Consider the following 18,315-nt stretch of genomic DNA (forward strand, 5'->3'; position numbering starts at 1 on the left):
ATATTGACAAAACTAGTCATTCAAATATCCCTTCAACATATGCTCCCATCACCGGTCTGGCTTACCTGTCCTTGCGCATACCATGCGAAGGATGTCAAACCACGCCTACATTGTGGGTTTTGTACCAATCAATATACCCGTTCCCATAAACATAAAGTATGCCTCGATTATGCATAGTCCGGGGTCAGCAGTCCGTTATCTGCCCTCTCAAGTTTATATACTACGGGGCTTATTGATAGATAACTAGTCTAATTCACACTTTAGAAACGGGGTTAAGCAAGAAGAAAAATATATCAAAAAATAAAAATAAAATAAAATAAAATAATAGATAAATAAATAGATAGATAGATAGATAAAATAATAGATAAATAAATTAAATAAATAAATAAAAGAAAGGCCATACATACACTGAGAGAATGGGTAGCTGTCAATCTCCCCCTGAAAATCGTTGACGGTGAAATAAGACAAGGATTGCATTTATACATAACACTAAACAACTCATGCTAGAACGAGAAAAGAAGACGGCCACCCAATTGAGATGAGAGAAGATTTGTAGAGAGGATAAAGAAAAGAAAATAATAGCTTCGAAGAAAATGAAGAAGAGAATGGCAAAATGAGAGAAGAGATACGAAAGGGTATAGTGTGAGTGGTATATAAAAAGTAAATGTAAATAGGGAAAAAGATACAAAAGGGGGAGGAAAGAGAGACAAGGGGTAAAAATAGTTGTAGTTGAATTTTTGTAGAAGTATCGCAAAGGAGAGAAAAAGGGTGTTACAGGGTATAAGGGTCGTGCATATTGATACCCAATTACATGTAAATAAGTTTGGAGAAGAGGTGATAATGAGGTGGAGGGAATGAAGAAGAGGACAAAATCGAAAGAGAAAAGAGAGGAACAGCTCCCCCAGTCGAGCCTCCATGCTATCAAAACAAGCCAACAAGAATCAAGAAAAGGGTGAGAGAAATAAATAAATGGCAGCGAAGAACAGATGAAAGAAGCAAAGGGAGTGGAAGCATAGAATTGAGGGTGCTCAGTGGGTGGGTGACGAGGAGGACAGGACGATGATAATGAGAAAGAAACGAGGGGGAAAAGTATATGAAAGTTATAAAAAAAAGATACGCTAATACAAAATCAAACTAAAAGAAAAATTGAAAATGAAAATGAAGAACGCATATCGGCTTGCCGCCTCTTAACCAACCAGCTACCACAGCGCTTGTATCAAAGAAAAGGCAAAGAGAAGAGAGGGAGGGAAAGGGGAGGAGGATCAAAAGAAGTTTTGTACTCTTTCACACATGTCCAAAAAAAGGGAATGAAGAAAATAAAACACAGAGAAAAAGTGAAGTCGTAGTTTTCAATAAACAAGATAGGTAAGTAGATTGATGAATAAACAGAATGTATGAGGGAAAAAAAAGAAAAAGAAAAAGAACATCCCGCAGACGAACAGGGCAGACATGATAATAATACGAATAATATGTGACAGGTAGCTCATTAAACCTTTCCCTCTACCCCTACCCCAATTTCCACCTCATCCAAAAAATCTAATCATGCAGTCCATATCCTACGCACCATTGGCAACATTCCCAGCACCAACACCAGTATTACCGCTGCTAGGTGCAGCAAGCTGCTCCCGCAACCGTACGAGTTCTTCTTCTAGGCCACTCAAGCGGTCTTCCAGCGAACGTACGTATGACCATACCCTATCTGGAGGAGGTGCAGAACCGCCGCCGGCGTTGGAGTGGTGCGATGATGATGATAACTGTCGTTGTCGGGAGAAGAGGTTGTTATTATTATTAGCGTTATTATCGAGGGTGCTTAGATTCGGGCTTGCATTGATGCTGTTGTTGTGACTGTGGCTGTGGCTATGGTGGTGGTGATGGGATGGCAAGTGAAGGCTCTGTTGTGACTGTGATTGCGATTGACTGGGGTTGGGACTGTGCAGCGGGAACCGCGTGTCTGGGTTATTAAGGCTGTGCGGCAGTGGGAGTTGCGGTGCACCGGGTTGCGGTGCGGGGAGAATCTGTGCTGGCCCGCTGCTTGTCCCGGGGGCACCGTTTCGGCCAAATTGCTGCTGTTGTTGCTGTTGTTGTTGCGGCTGGTATTGGGGTTTCAAACTCGGCGAAAGGCCTCCACCACGCGAATGCTGTTGCCCACTATGATCCGACCCATGGCTTAGTTGACGTGTGGGCATGACGTTTGGTGATAGCGGCTTGGGGCTTTCCGAGATATTGTTATGTGCGAAAACAGAGCTTGAGTGGCCTTGCGGTTGTGGTTGTTGGGTATTAAAAGCTAATGAAGAGCTATTGGAGCCTCCGGGAGGGAAGGAGACGTTCCCGGATTGTGAGATAGGGGAAGGGGATGAGCTGGAGCCGGGGTGGCTAGTAACGGGTGGGAAGAGGCTACCTTGAGAGGGTCTCCCGGCTGCTAATGGCGGGTAAGTGCTAGATTGGTGGGATTGGAAAGTTACGTGCCCACCACCTGTGCTTGATGTCCGTTGCATAGAATCTGGAGGATTGTGTTTTTTAATACTGGGCATGTTCATGCGCTTCTCCTCCTCTTCATCCATGCGGTCTGGCTCGGTGTACATAAGGCCTTCCATTCCATCTTCTCCAACAGGGCCGCCTCCATCGCCGTATTCCTCATCCCCAAGGAAACTACCTAGACTAGAACGTCTCCCTGCGCAACCGCCTTGGCCCTTGTTATGCCGCGCTAATGCATCACCTCGAGCAAATCGGCGTCCACACTTCGGGCAGATATGTGGACGCTCTCCAGTGTGAAGTTTTGTATGGCGCTTCAGGTCGTGTAATCGCCGGAACCGAGATTGACACGTCTGGCAAACATATGGCTTCTCCTGACTATGGGTGAGTAGGTGGCTCTTCAAATTATGGTGGCGAGTAAATTCCGTTGCGCAGTGGTGACATCTATGTTTCTTCGCGGATGGAGAACGTGGACTTCCTTTGTTAAAGCCAGCATGTGGCAAGCTCATTCCCCGTCGGGAATCGTTAATGCTTGATGCGGGCATCGGGACTGGGTAGGAGAAAGCTTTGTTCCCCTCTTCCATCATGATATCTTCCTCTCTGCGGCGCGACCGCTCGTTTTCCATGAGATTGGGTTCCTCAATAGGGCCAGGACTGGCAACAGTTCTGCTGTTCATCAAAGTGGTGGTCGTGCCCATACTTTCTCCTCCATCATAAGTGTCCGACACACCGGCTGGGCTTGCCCGTCGTATATGACTATCCGTCCTTGGGTCGTTCGCAGATATATGAACCGATTTCTGAGCAACGACCACGGGCTCCGTTGATGCCGAGGTCGCCGAATCATGGGCGTTGTCTCTGATTTCGGTTGGCGCATTTGCGTTGGAGCTTCCGGCATCTCTGGGATTCTGTTGGCTAGTCTGTTGGACAGAAGCGCGCTCTCGCGATCCGTCACGACGATTCATGTCACTGGCTGTCGCTGGTTGCGGCGAGAGCCGTGAGGTCGTGGCCATGATTGGGGAGGGTGAAGTGCGCAGTCCCGCGCTGGCAATCGAGCTTAGACTAGATGAAACCTTTGGTTCCGCAGATTTTAGGAACGATATGGGGCCTTGTTTGGCCACGGTGGAAGATGAAGACGATACGACAGGATTTTTTGATGTGGATGTTCGAGAGAGAGGGTTGTGGAAGGTGATTGGGTCCGAACTTGGATGAACAGGACCATCCATGAATATGTGGCTTTGAGCGCGAGAACCGTGCAAGACGGGATGTCGATGAGAATTCACGCTCTCGAGGGCGACAACACGAGCGGCTAATGCAGAGGTCATGTCAGCTTCAAGTGAGTGATGATGATTAGAATAGGTGTGCACGCGAGTGTTCTGGCGTAAGGAAGTGGTGAAGCGAACGAGGCGGGCTTGGAGCGGATTGGGAATCCCAAACAGTAATATAAAAAAAAGGAGGCCGGGAGGTAAACAGGAGAAGAAGGCAGAGGATGACCACCTGTCCTCCAAATGGGGTAAAGCTACCAAGAGGCGTAGGCCGAATTGGCAAGCAGGATATAAAAATAGTAAATGAAGGGAAGGCAAAGGGCTAGCATGGATGTATTCAAATGCGAAGAGGGAGGCAGGGCCAAAAATGTGGAGTTAAGAAAGTACAAAAGGAAAACAAGCAAACTGGCACGGAACAGGGAAAACAACAGGTAGATAAAACCAAAGACGAAGAGACGAGGCTGATCAATCGGCGCGCAAGGATTAAAAAAAGAACAAACAACATACGAAATCAAGAGCACAGGAACTCTTCAACTAGACTGGATTTTGGGACGGTGGGTGGGTTGATAGGGTGGGTGGGTGGAAGCGCATGAAACCAGCGGTGGCAGTGTGGCGCAAGCTGAGGGAATTCCGGGACTTTTTTTTCTGGTTTTCGCCCTCGTCTATGGGTTGGGCTAGGCGGTGGTGGGAGGATTAACCAGCCAGGATAGGTGGAAGCGGCTGAAGGCTGGAAGAAGTAAGAGGGATGTGTCCATAGATAATATTAATTAGACGAAGGAGGAAAAAGAAGACGAAAAGGAAAGAAGAGCAGGAAGAACAAGAGACCCGAGGAGAAAGAAGAAAGGCAAAAAGGTGTATGCAAGTGTGAAGAAGTTAGGGCGATCTGGGGATAGCGCCGCTTGTTGTCTGGTCGGGTCGGCGAGGAGAACTTGACAGGAGAACGGCGGGCGGCGGCGGCGGAGGAGGAGGAGGAGGAGGAGGAGAAGGAGGAACCTTGAGGCTGAGTTGGGCGGTCACGGGGACTGGCAGACAGAGAGACGTGGGAAGAAAGGCATCCAGGGGGGTCGGTCCAGTCGGGTGGGATGGCAGAGCCCAGAGTTCAGTAGTTCCGCTGATGAGAGGTATATAGTTGGAGAGCAATGGGACGCAGCACCATCTCCAGAGGGAGAGATATGGGAGGGAGAGCAAGGAAGACCAGCCAGCAGAGGGTGGCACAGAGGGGGGAGATGAGAACGAGGGCGAGAGCGAGGGCAGAGCAGAGTAGTTAGCGCACAAAGGGGCTGGCTGTGGTGCACTCAGCGCCAGTAGTAGGGGGACGAAGCAAACCACGAATTGGTTGGGAGATTGTATGGAAGAAAGACACAATACAGGCACGGCACAGGCGCGGGGGAATTGGGATAGCGATGCTGGGCATGGGATGTTTGGAGGTTGTGGTGGATGTTGTGGATGTTGTTTGTGGGTGTGGTTGGTGTGGTTGGTGATACTGGCAGGACGGAGACGGACAACGGAGGCCGCGTACTGGTTCTGTACGGTATATACATGTATTGAAATATATTACACCACCCACAAAAATTGAGGCTCAGCTGCATCACCGCCATCGCCGCACTTGGGGACCACCGAGGGCAACTGGGCACAGCTGGGAGCTAGCTGCAAGCCGCAACCGGCCTAGGCGCTGCGGGGCACGGCACATGGCTGGCAGCCAGTGGCAGATGGCGGGCGGAGAAAAGTTGGATGTTCTAACGCGTACTGGTAACGGCTATGACGGGTAACTTACACATCGCTTCTGAGGCTCTGCGACGATTAACTTTCATTTATGCCGATTATCAATCCATCTGATATGATATGTGTATAGTAAGTACTCCGTATCGTATCTACATACATACTTGGTATCTGATATCTTGACATATAAAAAAAAGCTGACGAAACGTCGTCGATTGCGATGCTATGTATTCCCATTCCTCCCAATCCCGCGTTCGTTATTGCCCGCTCATGGCCTAACTCACTAGCCCTCAGCCAGCCGCCCCAAGCCTCCCGATTGGACTCCAACCCACCAAATACGAAGGGAGCACAACCCCAACGAGGCTTGTGCTTGGGGGCTTCGGCTTCGCCAACTTCCTCAACGGCCCGGCATGCATGAATCAGAGAGAGAACCGTCTTAAACTTTAGTAAATATGTTCCCCGATCGATTTTGGGGAGAGTGTAAAGCCACACTGAAATTATTCTAGCTCATGTGATCGTTAACTAGTTACGAATAGTTATTGCTACGCCTGAAGGAAACATCTGCAAAGAACTAGGCGAAGTTGAAAAAGGCTACGCGACTTTGTCGTGGATTCCTCGCTGGCTTGTGTCCGTGCTGCTGAATATAAACTTGAAAAAAAAAAAAAAAGAGTCTACTTGATGGAAAAGGTCGGCCTCGTTTGGGCTCAGGGATGATCTGCATCGCTGACGCCTGCGAGGCATATCTTCCATTGTCGCCGCACCGCCATTGCATAAAAAGCCAATGACATTCGCATGGCGGCAAGCAGAATGCTTGTAGCTTCAGAATCACCAGCATTTCGACTTCATCTCGCTCAAGGCAACCAAGAAGACATTATTACAAGGCCAGGGCGGGCGGATGCGGTGTGGTTTCGCGCTATTTCCAAGAAGGGGGTCCGGAATCGGCGAGAGTTGCTTTCGTCGTTTGGGGGAAGATGGCGGGTAGCTGCGTATGTATGGCTTATAAAATTCTTTTTCTCAGGCCCACATTCCATTATCTGGCACCGAGCCTCAAGATCTCATGCTATTTATCCTATCAATCAAGGCTGTCTGTCAGCGGCAATTTTTCCGACTGGCTTTGAAGCCCTTTGGTTTATCTAGATTCAGCTTAACTCTTTCCATTTTCTTCTTATCCCCAGTTGTCTTGTTTTCTTCTTATCCCCAACACAAAACAGAACCTCCAACTCCTCAAGTGGATAGCATTTATCTTACCACCTCCCGTGCAGAAATCGCGAGTTAGCCGCCTGCCAAGGCTGGATGTTTTCTCTCTCAAGGAATAATAAAAAAAAATGAAATACTACGTCATGGAAGCAAAGTTTTATTTGAAGCTTTTCCAAGCGTCTCGGAACTTGGAATGCTTGGAATGCTGAATATAGAAACAGTCTGTAGATACGAGGGCATGCAGCCACCTGAAGAACCCAAAAATAACAAATGAAAAAATGAAAAAATGAAACACAATAAAAATGAAACACATACACACAAAGGCTTCCCTCTCAATTTTGCTTGGAACTCCCCCGCAAGGTTGACTTCCCCTGGGCTGTGCTGAGGAGTATTTCGTTTCGAGGAATGCAATCCAAGAACAAGAACAAGAACCCCACACGACACGGCCCCCCTGCGCCCCCGCCCCTCGTAAAAGCTCCTTGTTTCACGTTTTTTGCGTGCGGTGCGAGCTGCCGACTGATCGACGGCGCAGGAACGTCGGAAAGCTTATTATTATGGTTATTTTTTTAATAACTGAAGTGAAGTGAAGAAAGGGAATAGCAGCTTATGACTCGGCATTTCTAACTATCCTTATTCTATAGAAGCATAGAGTGTAGTACCCATAGACAGATCGGGGTCGCTGGGAATAACAGAATTACTTGTGAACAATGAATAGTAGCTATCCAGTCGCAAAACTGTTCAGCTAATTTTAGAATACGAAGGGAATCCAAGAAGCGGGTAAGTTATGCACAGAACAACAACAATAAATTGCATCAACATGCCATCTCACCTCGACTAGAGGATATCAACACAAGGTAGAAAACGCAGCTGCAGGCAGTGGTGGCCAAATTACAAAAGGCAAATGGTATAAAAGGAGGTGTACGTACTATAAGAGATAAAGAACATTAATAATAAAGAATAAGGCATAAATACACCAGGTCATGTCGTATAAATCATGAGCTCTAGATGTCGCTCACAAAATGCAAGGCAAGAAAGAAAGGAAAACATCGCTGAAAGGGTCAAAAGGCATGTCGGGGGGGTATTTACTGCGCCAAGTAAAAAATAAAACAAAATAAAATAGACACAAAAAAAATAAATATAACTGAGAACGAATAGAAGGTATAGTAGAATAGCAGAAAAACCCTCAAATGTCAAATTTGAGAAACGTGACAAAAATAAGCAAGTAACTAACAATCAACGCTCCAACCTGGCGAACGAGATTAGAAAGCTTTCAAAACAAAATTGACATAAATGGGATGAAACGAGATCCAAAAAATGAGGACGTCCTCATCGAATAATCCCCTTCGCTGCATTTCTCTTTTTGGCATCTTCCAACGCCTTCCGATGTCGTTGTTGCTGCTCATCCTCCACTGCCCCAGGGCTATGTACAGGTGGGGTCTTTGGAGGGACGGGAGGGGGTCCTTCGGCGATTGGAGGCATAGAAGGGACCGGGGGAGGTGGGGACGATGATGATGCTCGCGGCAGGCCCTTCCGAACATCCCCACTAGAATTCGGCGCGGACAGGCTAGACCCTACTCTCCGGATGATATTTAGTGCTTCGCGAAGGTTGGCCATTAGCGCCTCGTGGCCCATGCGCACGCTATCGAGGCGCGTCTGGAGGTCTTCGTGGATCTTGACGTCTTCTTTCTTTTTCTCCTCTTCGAGACGGTGGAAGATGTCTGGGTCGGCGTTGGAGCCGCGCGCTTCTGAGACGGAGAGCTCGTAGTCTGCCTCGTTCAGCGCGCGGTCCGCTGCGCCGAAGCTCTGCAGGATGGATTCGGAATCTGTGCCGAGGTATTTGACGACGGCTAGGGCGGAGGCCATTATCTCTTCGATGTCAGAGGGCAATTTGCCCAGGATATTGATGTATTGTGCATTGATCCTTTTCGCCTTGCCGGCGATGTCGTCGAGTAGGCCCTGGTTCTCACCCAATCCACGCATGCTGGCATCGTCAAAGGCGTCCATGAGGGTATTTGCGCGGCTGTCCTTTTCCTTCGCAGCGTTCAGGATGTTGTTTGTTTCCATGGCATCAAAATCTTCATCCAGCTGCTTGAGGGCCGACGTCTCCCCGAGGAAAACGTAGTATCTGCGCTCGGCTTGTTTACGCCGCCTTTCTCGTTCTAGGACCGCTTCCGCTTGCTTGGCGTATCGAACCTCAAGCTTCTGGAATAGTTCTACGGCGATCTGCATTATGTGTGAAAGCTCATACTTTGTCGTCTTTGGCGAACCTGGTAGAAGGTCACTTGTTGCGGTATCCGCATTGAGCATGTCGATAGCTCGATCATACTGGGCTTGGAGCCTGGAAATATCGTCCTTCAGCCGGCTCTCTATCGGATTAAAAATATTTTCGAGGTAGTTTTCAAATTCCTTCCTTTCTTCAGTCAGTTGTCGTTGCGCTTCAGTCTCCCTAAACTCATCCTCTAAGACATTGATATCCGAATAACCGATCTCCTTATCATTAAAAAGGCCATCGATATGGTGCTCGGATTCCTCCTGTCTCACTCGACGCTGGCGGTCCAGTTCAGGCCGTCTGGCACGTGCCTGTTCATCCCATGCATTGATGGATTCTTGTATGAAGTCGAAATCATCCTGAACAGCTTCTAGTTCTTTGCGGAGTTCAATGACATCGGGGTTCGCAGCTGGGTTCGGGAGCGTTATAGGAACCATTTCTCGCAGAGCGTCAAAGATTGTTCTCTTGTTTCCTACCAACGATGCCTCCCCTGACAATTTTGAATGAGGGTCAGAGCTCTTATGTCGCCCTCTATAAGCGACGCTCTTCTCCCTAATAAGCCCGATAAACGTTTCACCGTGTTCCCCTTTCCCAATGGATGGGCGCTCTGTGGAGCCTGGACTAAAGGAATTGGCAGCTGGGTGGGAGAGTGTTCGGCCACTGGAGACGGATGCTTGTCTTAAAGCAGAATATGCCTGAAATGCGGGTCGATCGAAAGTCAGTGGTCCCGAGCCCCCTTGCGGCCCTTCAGCGTAACGGAATGGCGTGTAGACTGGTCTCGTCGGTTGGCTCAAGAGTGGGGCCAGACTCTGATTACGTGCAACGGCCGTGCTAGCTTCAGGGGGAACAGATATTGATCGGGGGAAATTCGCTATGGGGTTTCGACGAGAAGTTGCGCCGATACCATCCCTCGAAGCAAAGCTACTCTGCCGGATTCGAGTTTGTAAGGGTGGAGTTGGGTGAGATGCTGATCGATGAAGGCCGTCTCCTACGGTTGTCCCTCCCACTGGTTTCCCTCCTACCTGTCCATGCGCAGACAGCGCGGAAGCAAGTATCGGTCGGCCACCTGGACTGTAGGTTATTACGTCATCTCCCTCTTCCAATGGGACGCTAAGTTTGGAGGTGTTTAATTCCGGTATGGTTAAGGATTGCCTTCTGACAGAAAGATTCCTCGATGGTCTGGTATTTAGAGTGCTCGCTGCGTCTTCAATGCCATATAGGATTTCACGTAACTTAGCTTCCTTATTGAGAAAATGGGTAAAAATTTTGAACCTCTCTTGGTCTGATTCGGCAGCCATTTCCTTCCGCAGCATTGTAACATATCGGCTCAAAGAAGACTTATACCAAGGATCAAGGTCTTCATACAGATCGACAACCTTTATTATAGTTTTTGGAGCTGCCTGGTCCGCCTTGGGAGTTGTTGATTGGGGACTCTCATGCCTGGGAGTATGAGGGCGGGGGGTAAGAGGAGATGGAATGTGAAGTTGTTCAGAGGTATGAGATGAAGACGATAGAGTCCTTTCTTTAGCCGCCGTTGTGTCAAGTGGAAGTATTTTCGGTGGCACTGGATTGGACCACGCTTGGATTACTCCATCTATTATCGTAGAATCGTCTGTCGAAATTACGGACGAAGTTACACTATCAACTCGGTTGAGTGGTAGGGGCTTATCAGGACCATCTCTTGGGTAGGTGGCTGGGCTAACTGGTGGACTAGGAGAAGGCCTTCTGATGGATTCGGCCGTTGTATGGCTCTGTGGGCTTTCTGCGGGATGTGTTTGAGCCCGCTTGTTCCCTCCACTCGAGGGATGTGGAGACGTTTCCGAAGGCAGCTCAAAAGTATTAGCCTTTTTGGGAGGCACGTCACACTTGAAATTGAAGGCAGCTGTGTCATCGATTTCATCATGCCGGGCAGAAAAATGCTCCCAGTCAGATGGGCCGCCCGAACCTAATACCGATGCACTGGACACCACAGGAGGGGAGAGAGGAGTAACAGGAGCAGCTGATGTTGGAGTTAATGGAGGCGCATAGATGTTCGCATGATTTGTTGGAGGTGATAAAGCGGCTGTAAAGCCTGCAGGAGGAGTAGTCTGAGGCTGATCATGAACTCCATTTCCTGCAGGGGCATATTGACCTAACACAGACGGCCCAGAGGTTGTGGTTTGCGGGTGCTGTTGTTGTTGCGGGGGGTCGTAGTGATGGATTGGGGGCTTGTCAGAATATGATGGCTGTGACGCCCAGCCCTGGGAGAGTTGTTGCTGCTCTACTTGATAGGCTGGCGGCACAGGTGGTGGGGGAGGTGGAATTGGTTGATTACTCTGGAAGTTGGGATCTTGGAACGTCTGCCAAGGACCTTGCTGGTGCGGATAGTAAGATTGAGGTTCGGATACATTCATCGACAGGGTCTGTGGGTAAAATTGTTGGTTTGATAGGGGCGGAGAAGTAGACGCGGGCACGGGTGCGGACCATGGAGTGGACTGTGCAGGCGATTGCGATTGCGATGGCGACTGCAATTGATCAAGCGCGCTTGAGGGGCGGGGCTAAAGGTTTCTAAGGTCAGCTTTTAAAATGACCAAAATATTCTTCTTTAAAACGAATTAGACATACCGGTAGCGGCGGACCTGTGGGCTGATGTCCATGGAGGCTGGACTGATGCCGCTGGTGCTGCTGCTGCTGGTTATACCTGACACCCCATGCGGAAGTGTCACCACCAGGAGAGAATCCTGAGTGGATATTCTGGTCTAACGATGGAGAGTTTCCCGCCCCTGGCATCGGACCATAAGTCCCCGGATTATAGGAGGCGCCTGATTGCGACGCGCGAGGAGGAAGTTGGGGAGGGGGCGGGGGCGGGGGATGGTCCGCGGGCTGCCAGGGCGGACCAAGCGCCTGATTTGGCGGCGGCGGCTGCTGCTGCCATTCAGGTTGCGGCGTAGCGGGAGAATAGAAGGGTGGAATTTGGGGCGGTTGAGACCCAAACATATCTGGTTGCATGAGAGTTTTAGTAAATGGCAACTTCTGGCCGGGAGAAGAGAAAAAAGCTTACTGCTCTGCTAAGTTAGGGGGCTCCTTGGATCCTGGGAGCAAGGAACTTTCGAGGGATGGCCCATGGATAGAAGCTGGGGTAGCCGAGCGGGTTCCTAAATATCCTGTTTCTCCCAGCCGCTTCCGTCGTGCGCGCGGAAGCGGAAACAGACCACGGCGACTCTCAGAGCTTTTATGGCGGAGGCGCGGTGGTGGTTGAACTCAGGAGACGAAGCCACAAGCGGTTGTTCGTATAACTAACTAACTACTCCGTAACTTAGTTTTTTAAGATCGGCTGGCGGCTGCAAGAAGCAGAACAGGTGACCTCAACTGCCGAGTCGGTCAGGTCACAATCCCAATCCCAATCCCAATCCAACCCGCGCCCAACATCCAATTCTATTCTTCAACAACACGAGAGAGGGACAGTCGACACTCTTACTTAACAACCCCCTGTCGCCGCTGTCGCCGCTGTCGGCAGCATCAAGCATGCGATGCCCCTCATGCAAATTTGCACTTGGCTGGGTCGTTTGGGCAGTGGAAAAACCTTGGAAGGGAGCTCTGTCGTCAGAAATAGAGCAGCCTAACTAGTAACTAACTAGTTAACGATGCAAGCTCCATAACGTACGTTACCTCCGGCGTTGATGGCGGTGCTCAGCCATCGCGCCATGTTTGAGCTAGTGCAGGGAACATTCATTTGAACGAGGGGGTGAGACATGAGGATCATGTTTGATTCCTCTTAGTCTCCGCAAAAGACAGACGCTGCTGCCGTCAGACGGTATGGTATGGTATGTTGATCTGCCCTCAAGCGCTTGAGGTATAATAGCTATTTGATCCTTCTATGGAGTATCATACTAGACGGATGAGCTGATTGCCCTCTTGTGAGAAGTCCATATCCTTGAATCTCTGCGTACGTAGGCCTCCCTCCCGTCCTTGAGATTATTATTGGCCTTTTCATTGGCCTTTTTCGGGCCACCAGACCGCTCAGTTAGTTAAACGGTTGGAGTTATAGCTGACAGGCTAAGCAGGTTTAAATGACCTTCGTTCAATTTCGACTTTTGTTTCACCTCACAAACCAGACATCCAGGGGGATCAGTCCTAAAAATAATAATCATACATGGGCTTGGAAAATGATCTTTAGCCCCTATTATTTGACTCTCTCCCTCTTTGACCCCAACTAAGGATCGACACAATGATAAACTGGCTACTTTTTGTTTGGATTGATATTCAAAACACTTGACAGGGGCAATTCTTCATTGTTTTTCGTTTCTATATCCGTTGGTACAAAAATATTTCTTTGTAGCAAGCAATCTCTTGTCTACACGTTTTTTGTCTTGTTACTTGCTTGAGTCAAGTAACTGTCACTGATCCGTTTCGGGAGACCATTATCCCCTCACTTGTTGAAAATGACGGTTCTTTATGTTGCGAGTATCTCTCCTGCTTCAAATACCGCAGGATGTCCTGGCTTCCCTCATTCCACTCTTGTGACAGTTCCAATCCTTCACACAACTGTATAGCGGAAGCTACGCCGCGTTTCGATTTTTTTGGGCTCAGTTCTGCTGTTTCATGCATTGAGATTGCCAATGAAAACCCAGAGGAACCCTCCCTAACTAGCACATCATTAATCATCACATTTATTATCGACTCCTAGTAGAATCCCAAGTGGGTCCGAACAACCGTTATCACCAACGCCAGTACTGTCATTTCTCCAGACATTTTACAGTCTAGCCTAGAAACTAGCCTGCCCATTGAGGATCCTATGGCTGCCGAAAGCTCCAGGGCGGAGCAGCAGCAGGCAGCTGGGTCAACCGTTAACGAAGGTGCTGACCATGAATTACCGCCTCCGTACTTCCCTGGCCGGCCTGACCTATTTAATGAGGTCGAATGGGGAAATATCCCGACCCAAGCGGACGCTCAGAAAGCATATACGCTTTGGTCAGCCCAGGACTCTTGCCTCAGGAATGAAAATGACAGACTTCGTAGCCGTCCGGAGGCAGAAGATGCAGAACACTTACATACCACGGACACCATTCTTGTACGAAACGTCTACGAAAATATTTTTCATTGGAAGTTACTTCCCGACCGCACAACCGATGAATATGCGCAATATAGATATAATCCTCAAACGGACGGGCGTGAACCGTGGCAATATTCGCAGATATTTCATCAAAACGACGCTGATCGCGAGGATTCGCCCGATAGGCCTCCATCACGTACACTGATAGATGGTTACGATGTTCTCACCAATCGATTCTGGACCAAGGTGAGACTCCAAGCGCAGCTACGATCTCGAAACTTAAATCCAAATGGCCTTGTTGCAGATTTACGCCGGCGATTGCATGACTATGAACAGGAGATGTTTTGGAATAGAAAAAGTCTTTTACCTCGGGAAGACCTATCGCACTGGGGAATTAGTCGCAGAAATGACTTCATGATCAGAGTTTCTGCCGAATCGGAGCTAAAACCTTTGGATATATATACCTGGGCTATAATTCTCAGCCCTTACAACCCTGCTTACTGGATCAGCCGCGCATATCTTCATTATGAGATGGGATATTTTGACCTTGCTGTCGGAGATGCACACCGTGCTCAGATGCTTTGTGAAGTGTTGGCGGAAACACGCTTACGGAGCCGACAGCCAGGGTTATACGTTCGAATTTGGGATGCAGTCGAAAATCATGTATTGCAGATACCCGCAACGGATGTTAACAGATCCCGCACAATCAAATCTCTACGCAGCCCGGAGGGAGTCAATTTCTTCATTCCGGCCATTCGCACAGTCGCACACCACATTATCAGCCTAAGTTTATTTCGTCTGCATTGTTGGTGGGATTACGAAGCTGTGGAGAAGCAATTCCTAGCACAACTATCAAGGGAGGATCGAGTTGCGCAGGAGATTATGGGGAGATGGGATAGATTGCAGGCCTCCGTGGAGGCTGGCAAGCAAGAGGAGGGGACTAGTGCTGATGAGTATTTTTTCGAAAGCAATTACGGCCATGTTGCAATACGAGACTACCCATATAGTGCCCGAGATATCGACAGGACGGCTGCGGCTTTCAAGCAGAGGATAACTCAGGATTTCATTGGCAAATCACAGGTGGACAACCCCGTCCCAAAAATCGCTGTTGACAAAGATAAAGAGGGCAATCTTGGCGTTTTTGCAACCCGGGATATCCACGAGAGAGAAATTGTGTACGTCGATGAACCATCTATAAGAGGTCATCTTCATACTGTTAGCCCGCCGTGGAAGGCCGAGCATCGCTGCGAGAATTGCACGAGACAAATCAAGCCAGAGGTGATAGAATTAGTCAGGCAGCCTTCTGCAGCAGGCCAGCAAGAGATCAGTAGAGACATCTGTGACTGCTCTAGACTTTTCTCGGAACCGTTATATTGGTGTCCTCCACCAAGAGACGACGCTAGGACAAGCCACGATGCCGGAACAAGCCACGATGTCGGAACGAACGACGATGCCGGGACAAATGAGAATGCCGGGACAAATGAGAATGCCGGGACAAATGACGATGCCAGAACAGATGACGATGCCAGGGCAAACGATGAACCCGGGCCTTCATCCTCCGCTCCGGCTATGATGGCGACCCGTTCACAGACTACACGCCTCCGAGATCATGAAGTAGGCAGTGGAACCGGGCTAGGGCAGAAAACATCAAGAAAGAGACAGAGATCACGCACAGACCTTCCAGACTCCGAGCTCGCCGCGCCGCCAGCTAAGAAGCCACGGTCATGTTTAGAGATAGCCCGTTCTCTCTATCATTACCGCGCTTGTGGGAAAGATTGGACATGGCTGCATGACTCAATGAGAAACCCGGAGCGCTCATTGTATACAAACGAACGCCATGGAACACTCCTTAGTCTGCTACTTCGAGAAGTTTTTGACATTACACTTCATCGTCGAAAGACAGACAATAGGCCAGCTCTCCTCGCGCATGAAATTGACGAGCTGTTGCCGCTGTTTGCGGGAGAAGAGCATGCTTGTTTCCCCTTTTCCTACTCGGCAAATATTCGTGTCCCCTTCGATATCCTGATGTGCCTGGGAGTGGATATTTTCCGAGACCTTACTTTTGACACTTGGGTGATCCAGTCCGTGCTCAGAAAGCTTGTCCCCAATGTTATTCCATGGGATCATCATCGACGGGGTTGGCCTGACGCCGCAGAGGGGCAAGCAATCAAACAGGCCCGCAGTCGTATGGAAGGCACTCTAGAACAGCTGAACCCGACGTTCAGAACTCTATATCTATTCCCTGGCGTGGCAATGTTCAACCACTTCTGCCACGACGCACACAACGTGGCGTGGGATTGGGACCCGGTCATCCCGAATCGCATCATCCTCTGGGCACGCAAAGCTATCGAAGCAGACGTCGAGCTCGTCCTGCCATACACCAATCGTGAGCTCTCGCAGCAACACGCCATGCGCCTGTTCCAATCCGCATGCAATTGCCAGAAGTGCCATAATGCGAACAGGGATGATATCTACGGACACCCCGATGATGACGATGACGATGACGATGACGATGACCCTAGTAGTCCACATACTCTAGGAGATTCGGCTTCGGCCCACAGTGAAGGGGGAAACGATCCTCCTCCTGGTCATGATCCCGATAACGATTCCACCGACGAGAAACCCAGGAGTGGCAAGGAAGCCGTGGACCGGCCGGAGAACCCGATGCGCCAGATCAAAGCAGATGAGAACTATGATGAGTCTACGAGCTTGGACTCTACGGAGGCCCCTGGCAAATCCGCTCCCTTGTCTCCGATGCAGCTTAGATCGCGTATGAAAATGGCTGGGCAAGAAGTCTCACCAAGGATGTATAAGAGGATTAGGGGAGAACGGGTCAGGAGCGGGGGTGGGAACGACAGCTGCTAGAGCAACAATTGCGGAGCGATTTGTCCTAAATCAGGCTATCGCTCGCCAGCCCCAAAACCTGTTACTCTTTATCGGGGTGTGTTTTATGTCGTTATGCATCTTTCTGTTTCCTGCTGAATGGATATCGAGGCACTCACGAATCTGCTAACCAATTCCCCTCGTCTGTTTGCTAGGTTTAGTTGCCATATTTGCATAGGTTGGGATATAAGGTCTCTCTTTTGTTTGTTTTGTTTTGTTTTGTTTTGTTTTGTTTTCGTTTCGTTTCCTAACATTTCCTAATTTTGCCATATTATTAATGTCTACCTCGCTTCGTTTTTGCGTTTTTATGATTTTGGTTGACGTGCTCCCTCCCTGATTTTTTTGGATCAAATTGCAGTGAACAAGAGTGGCTAGTTAGTTATATTATAGAAAGGGATAGGCGTTCGCTGCTCAAAGAAATGCGAAATAGTTTAAGGCGTTCTTTAAACATATATTTATACACATTGAAAACCCCTTGACGGAAACCGTGGATATTGAGAACGACGCTCTGAATTGTGAAAAATATCATATGCATTTAAGCTTAAATAAACGCCAATTGGTGCTGATTTGTAACTACCCCGATTAATAAAGAATTGAGCTGGTAACTTGGTGCGCTCTGCAGGATAGGGCGTAAACTGGTGGGTTTAAAAACCATTAAAGAGAAAATATCCAGATTTAAATTAGTTATGGTTTCCCTTGAATTTCTCCTTAGGACTGCCTTAGCACCAGTAACTTATGTAACTAATGTATGTAAGTTACGATGTAGTTAACGGACGCAGTAAGCTCCACATCGCCTAGATGTCTTGATCAATTTCGATCCAGTCCGTGCTAGCGAGCGGGAACAGTTCCGGCATGCAGAACATGCCGGCGATGCAGCGAACTGCGGGGGAAAAGGGTCAACTTACTTAGTTACTACTTGTACTGATCGATGCTGGGTGGAACTTCCGTCAACCGGTTCTTGTGGCGTAACTTAACTCATTCTCCTCGGACGATTCAAACATCAAATACGAAAGGGGCATAAGATGGATGACGGGTGGGTGGGGTGGGGGAGATTTGCTTTTTTCTGGTGATAGATCTGATAATTATTGGTTGGCAGTAAGCACGCTTCCCGGTTAAAAAATAACTCCATTTTGTGTCTGAGGGGGGGGTAACAGATGCCTTTTTTTTTTCCCCTTTCCTTCTTTCCTTCTTTCTCTTTTTTTAGCAGATGGTTGGTTATCTTAGGTGGGTATATATATGGTGATTGGTCCAGCACGGGTGCGAGGTAGCTTTTAAGTCTTGGTGCTCGCCCGCTCCCATATCACCCGCATGAAGTGGTAGTCAAGTGATAAAAAAAAACGGCTGTTTTTTGGTTGATGGACATGGCCTCTCATTCGGCCTGCCCATGAGGCCTCCCTAGTCTTGGAAGTTGCGCTCGTACTAACAGTGTCGAAGTTCTATTTCAAACATGAGGACTCAATTTAAAATTTAGACCTAGCTCC

At 48.8% G+C, this 18,315-nt stretch overlaps 3 protein-coding genes across 4 annotated transcripts; 1 reads left to right on the top strand and 2 right to left on the bottom strand.

Annotated features, from left to right (window-relative positions):
* Nucleotides 1-296: 296 nt before the first annotated feature.
* On the bottom strand, nucleotides 297-5,540 carry BDCG_06976 (NSDC protein). Its single transcript, XM_045422740.1, has 2 exons — nucleotides 4,242-5,540; nucleotides 297-3,778 (listed from the first exon to the last, which is right to left on the bottom strand). Exon 2 carries the CDS (start codon nucleotides 3,693-3,695, stop codon nucleotides 1,557-1,559), a length of 2,139 nt encoding a protein of 712 aa, XP_045278318.1. The 5' UTR covers nucleotides 3,696-3,778; nucleotides 4,242-5,540; the 3' UTR covers nucleotides 297-1,556.
* A 93-nt stretch (nucleotides 5,541-5,633) lies between these two features.
* BDCG_06978 (uncharacterized protein) lies at nucleotides 5,634-12,465 on the bottom strand. Its single transcript, XM_045422741.1, has 4 exons — nucleotides 11,960-12,465; nucleotides 11,524-11,897; nucleotides 6,603-11,456; nucleotides 5,634-6,522 (listed from the first exon to the last, which is right to left on the bottom strand). The coding sequence occupies exons 2-3, from the start codon at nucleotides 11,893-11,895 to the stop codon at nucleotides 7,977-7,979; spliced, it is 3,852 nt and encodes a 1,283-aa protein (XP_045278319.1). The 5' UTR covers nucleotides 11,896-11,897; nucleotides 11,960-12,465; the 3' UTR covers nucleotides 5,634-6,522; nucleotides 6,603-7,976.
* BDCG_06980 lies at nucleotides 12,121-17,446 on the top strand. Of its 2 annotated transcripts, XM_045422743.1 has the most exons (3): nucleotides 12,121-12,722; nucleotides 12,824-12,844; nucleotides 12,963-17,446. In XM_045422743.1, exon 3 carries the CDS (start codon nucleotides 13,694-13,696, stop codon nucleotides 16,814-16,816), a length of 3,123 nt encoding a protein of 1,040 aa, XP_045281912.1. In that variant the 5' UTR covers nucleotides 12,121-12,722; nucleotides 12,824-12,844; nucleotides 12,963-13,693; the 3' UTR covers nucleotides 16,817-17,446. The 2 variants fall into 2 exon arrangements, with proteins under 2 accessions (XP_045281912.1, XP_045278320.1); XM_045422742.1 differs by having other exon boundaries at nucleotides 12,121-12,844.
* The last annotated feature ends 869 nt before the right edge of the window (nucleotides 17,447-18,315 follow it).

Source organism: Blastomyces dermatitidis (assembly GCF_000003525.1).
Source record: "Blastomyces dermatitidis ER-3 genomic scaffold supercont1.7, whole genome shotgun sequence".
In the NCBI taxonomy this organism is placed as follows: domain Eukaryota; kingdom Fungi; phylum Ascomycota; class Eurotiomycetes; order Onygenales; family Ajellomycetaceae; genus Blastomyces; species Blastomyces dermatitidis.

Bases quoted from the DNA above. Each gene is read 5' to 3' on its own strand.
- BDCG_06980 (XM_045422742.1), top strand. From the start codon at position 13,694: ATGGCTGCCGAAAGCTCCAGGGCGGAGCAGCAGCAGGCAGCTGGGTCA.
- BDCG_06976 (XM_045422740.1), bottom strand. From the start codon at position 3,695: ATGGATGGTCCTGTTCATCCAAGTTCGGACCCAATCACCTTCCACAAC.
- BDCG_06978 (XM_045422741.1), bottom strand. From the start codon at position 11,895: ATGTTTGGGTCTCAACCGCCCCAAATTCCACCCTTCTATTCTCCCGCT. The intron at 11,457-11,523 runs GTATGTCTAATT...AGAAACCTTTAG, and splicing joins CCACAGGTCCGCCGCTACCG to CCCCGCCCCTCAAGCGCGCT.